Source organism: Pundamilia nyererei, unplaced genomic scaffold, assembly GCF_000239375.1.
Source record: "Pundamilia nyererei isolate P.nyererei 1_Seehausen unplaced genomic scaffold, PunNye1.0 scaffold00297, whole genome shotgun sequence".
Taxonomy (NCBI): domain Eukaryota; kingdom Metazoa; phylum Chordata; class Actinopteri; order Cichliformes; family Cichlidae; genus Pundamilia; species Pundamilia nyererei.
Genome location: NW_005187698.1, coordinates 311,547 through 315,810, shown reverse-complemented (window position 1 = coordinate 315,810; position 4,264 = coordinate 311,547). Strand labels below are relative to the sequence as shown.

At 46.2% G+C, this 4,264-nt stretch overlaps 1 protein-coding gene across 2 annotated transcripts in view; it reads left to right on the top strand.

Annotated features, from left to right (window-relative positions):
• Window positions 1-4,257, top strand: part of LOC102202845 (mesoderm induction early response protein 1) — a 4,712-nt gene extending 455 nt beyond the window's left edge. The window contains exons 1-2 of one of the 2 annotated variants that reach the window (XM_005751033.1): window positions 908-925; window positions 1,803-4,257. In XM_005751033.1, coding sequence (XP_005751090.1) covers window positions 1,832-3,862 — 2,031 coding nt within the window. In that variant the 5' untranslated portion in view covers window positions 908-925; window positions 1,803-1,831 and the 3' untranslated portion in view covers window positions 3,863-4,257. Of the gene's footprint in view, window positions 1-907; window positions 926-1,802 lie in introns of those variants that run through there. The other variant, XM_005751032.1, reaches the window with a different exon arrangement.
• Window positions 4,258-4,264: the final 7 nt, after the last annotated feature.

Sequence of the window (4,264 nt, the reverse complement as noted above, 5' to 3'; positions counted from 1 at the left end):
CATTCTAATTTTCTTTTTTTTTTAAAAACAATGTTATTATTGTGACATTTACGAACAAACCCAGTTCTTATGAACGCATAGGCATGATAATAATTATTAAATGCAGTGTAAAAAAATCCCCAGTAAAATATCTAATTTTGTATGTTGTTTATTTCACTCACTCAGTATAAATTAAGAATGAATCCCTGCAATGTGAAGACAATGTTAATAAACATTTCTAGCTGCCTCTCAGAAGATCTTGGGAAATTTTTCACGCAAGATTTTTTTTAAAAACCTTTGAAGAATTCGCACATTTGAAAAAATGTGCACATTTTTACGATTTCAGTATTTTTTCTTTTAACAAGCACGATTTAAACAGACGGTTTTCAGCTATTAATTCGAAATAATTTAGAATCCCAACCATTTGTGAGTAGGTAGTTGGCCCTGATAAGTCAAATAATTTCGTTTCTCTTGATTTAATAAAATGAAAAAAAAAATCAAATTGGGTTGTGCTGCCAAAAATTTGCGCTTATCTGCATTCCACCGCTGCCAGTGAGGAGAAACATGCTCACGCCACACAAGGACAAAGCCCTGCATCCTCACTGGCTGCGCCCTCCTGTCTTTGCGCAAAAAGGCTTTATCCTCTCAAACTTAATGCCCGGTTAATTTACAATTTGGATGGACCACTCAGGAACCGTAGGGTTAAATAACTCAACCGTGGCCACCAGCTTTACGCATGACTTCCCCGAGCTTGCAGCTTTCTGTGCCAGTGTCTTGGTGACATCGCTTTGACGCATGGAATACCAAAATCACAGCAATTACGGACACGCGAGCTCGGACCAGTTTTTGTTCTCAGTATTTCCTTTCTTTCTTTCTTTTTTTTAAGAACTAGACGTTAGAAAATGGGAGGTGCGCGCGATTTGGATGGGTTGGCTTGGAGGAAGAGGTGAGGCATTTTTAACATATACCAGAAAAAAGACGCAAATCAGTTACCGGATGCGCATTTTCGTTGCTGTTGCAAACAGTTTGCTCAGTTAAATCAAAATGCGCCAGGGAATGTATTATTCCCAACCAGGTGATTCGTGCGGCTTAAAGATAATGAGTAGGTAATGAGTGGGTTAACGCGCGACTCGAGACAAAAAAAAGGCACGATGTTTAGAATCGAAACGCAGTTTCTTTGTGCGGATTATCCCCCATCCCTTCAAAGAAATGCGCAATTTTCTTTCTTTTTCTCGGTTTTTATAGGTTAATTCAACGACTCACGACCTGGTTTCTCAGAGCTTCATCTTCATGTTTTCAGTTGTATCCAAGCTGCACAGCAGTGACACAACTGGAGCTGGAAATGTTAGAAACCACTTTTTTTTCCAGTCAAAAACGCTCTATATCGAAAATAAAAGAGAGGAGAATTTGTTGCATTTTGCTGCTACGTCTGCCTGCTTTTGTCCTCAATGGTTTCTACAATAACTGAAAAACGGTTTTTTGTTTTTTGTTTTTATATGGTGGCCTCTTTGTGGTAAAAATGTTTTGTTTGAAAAACTGGTCATTTTTCCAGGTACATTTTCTTTGAAACTTTATGGCAGGCTGTGGACTTAATGAAATATTTCTTACCAGTCAGTCTTCTCTACATTTTGGCTTTTTCACCAAAGCTGTATGTTATTTAAATGACACCAATGCTCACATTGCCACTGGGAGAAAACAATAAAGAAAATAAAGTAACAACAACACAAAAAAGCAAATTTGTGATTCCAGAGATAAGAAATGATATGTGAATAAATTCTCATCCTTCTTCTGTCCTTCTATCTCTGCCTTCTCTCCTTCTTCAGGTGCTTAACCTCCCTCCTGCCAGTTCTGCATGGTCATGACCTGTCATCACGCCCCTTCCACAGCCCACCTCATCCTATTGGTCCTGCTCATTGTCATTCCACAGTTAGCTGGCACCGCCCCTGTGTGGGGTGAGGCAGGGGAGGGTGGGGTGGAGGGGCGCACCCGGACAGATCGTAAAGAGGACAACCTTGCCCCCTTTCACTCGCCCCAGCCCCAGAGCCTCTCCAGCCCTGACAACGTGTCCCTAGACTGGGGTCGGGGCCCGGGTCAAGACAGCCAATTAGATAAAGTGACAGACCCTGCGCAGGTGCTTGCGGTTCTGCTTGAGGCCCTGGACCACCTGGGGGACAGTGAAAAACAGGCTAGCAAAAACAGAGACTGGGAAGGGGATCGGAGTCCGGAGCTGCCCTCTGCTGAAGGCTCTGAGGGTGGTGAGATAAGGAGAACAGAGCAGCCACAGGGAGAGAGGGGGGTGGAGGAGGAGAAGGAGGGGCGAGGGGCCGATAAGGCTATTGAACAGCTAAATGTAGGCCATTTGGCAGCTGCTCAGGGGGATGACTTGAAGGAGAGGGAGGGGGAGGAGGATGACAACACAAGGTCGGAGGATCAAGGGTGGTCTGTGAAGAATGTGGGAACAGATAGCGTAAGGGAGGACAAAAAGAAAGATGAAGGAGAGGGGCAGGAGGAGGGAAATTACTCAGAAAGTTTCTTAGATGAGGCCATGCCAGGCTCCACCTCAGAGGGAGATGACCCTTCCCTGCAGCGCAAAATAAGAGGCTACTTCCAGAACATTGACTTGGGTCTCCAAGATAATGAGATCCTGCCTCCTCTGAAGGGCTACAAAGCATACAACACTCAGTTAGCACGTGCAGGAAAGAAGCAGCACTGGCAGGAGAACCCGTCCCGCAACAGACCTGTGAAGGGGGGCAACTTCATGGATGACTTTGAGGATGAAGGAGAGGAGCTGGAGGAGGAGGTTGAGGAAGAAGAGGAGAGCCTCTCCCACATGGAGGAAGAGGCGAGAGCGCGGGCGGAGAAACAGGAGGTGCTCCGGCAGCAGGAGGAGGCCGAGCGAGCCAGAGAGGAAGAGCAGAGGCTGGCAGACATCGCCTCTGACATGTTGCTGCAGTACATGGGGAGGAAGCAGCAGTCCTACATGAAGCCCCGGCAGAAAAGCAGCATGGGGGCCGCCGGCAACACGGCTGAGGACAAACGCTCAGAGGAGGTCCTTCCTGATGAAGATGACCTGGACCAGCAGATGATTGACAGGCTTATTGAGATCAGCAGCAAGCTGCACCTGCCTGCCGATGATGTGATTGAGATTATTAGTGATGTGGAGGAGAAGAAGAAAAAAAGGAAAGAGTTACAACAGCTGCCAACCAACAGCAACCCTGTTGCCCCACGCTTTAGGCCTCTGGTACCTCCTCCTCTGGTTGCCCCACCTGTTTATCACTACACAGCCTCAAAAAACCCCAAGAAAGCCCCTTATAGGTACAACAAGTCCAACAAGAAATGGCACAAGGATAAAGTCAAGTCATACAAGCAGGACTATTGGTATAAGCCTCAGAAGCAGCTTGACTACTGGTATAAGCCCCAGAAACAGTTTTTAGCCTTCCCCTCTTATCCATATTACCAAAAGCCATATCGAGCATACTACCCAGTTTATTTCCCATATCCCAAACCACAATATTATGGCAAGCCCGTCCCCTCCAGAGACCAGACCTTCGGCCCCCAGGAACTTGACCTCCAGGCCCCGAGACGCAGACACAGGGGTGGGGTTAAGAACCGCGGACAAGGCTGGAAGCAGCAGCCACCACCACGCCTGCCTCTTACCCCTTATATCTCTAACTATATCCTTCCTCACCCACGGACCTACCAACCCTTGCCCCCTCCCAAACCGATAACCACACCCAGGAGAGGCAGGCGACCCCCCTACTACTATCCACAAGTCACACCGGGAGATGACTATGAGGAAGATGGGCTGGTGCCTCAGCTGGACAGTGAGGAGGAACTAGAAAACTTTATTGAGAGGATCTACATGAAGCGCAGAATGTATTGAGAGACTTTTTTGGACACTGTCCGCTCAGAGGGACTCACAGATGTGGGATAGTTATACAGTAGCGGGAGAAAAGCTAAAGCAGAGGTGGGGAAAAAAAAGATTCAGAGAAGGTGTGTTTTGAGCCTGATGAGAAATTTCAGAAGTAAAAAGTTAGATTTATGTTGGTTTAATCACTGTATTTTTGTTGATTTTCTCAGTCAGGGAGAGGATGAAGGTGTCCTAGTTTAAGCTCCCTGTAACCATGTTCAGCCTCTTGCTCAGTTTACATTTTGAAACAGAACATACCATGGTGTATGTCTGCCTCCATTCAGGTCAATCTCTGATGTTCTTGCATATTTCAGAGATCTATAGAGGACACACGCAAACACACACACACACACACACACACACACACACACACAC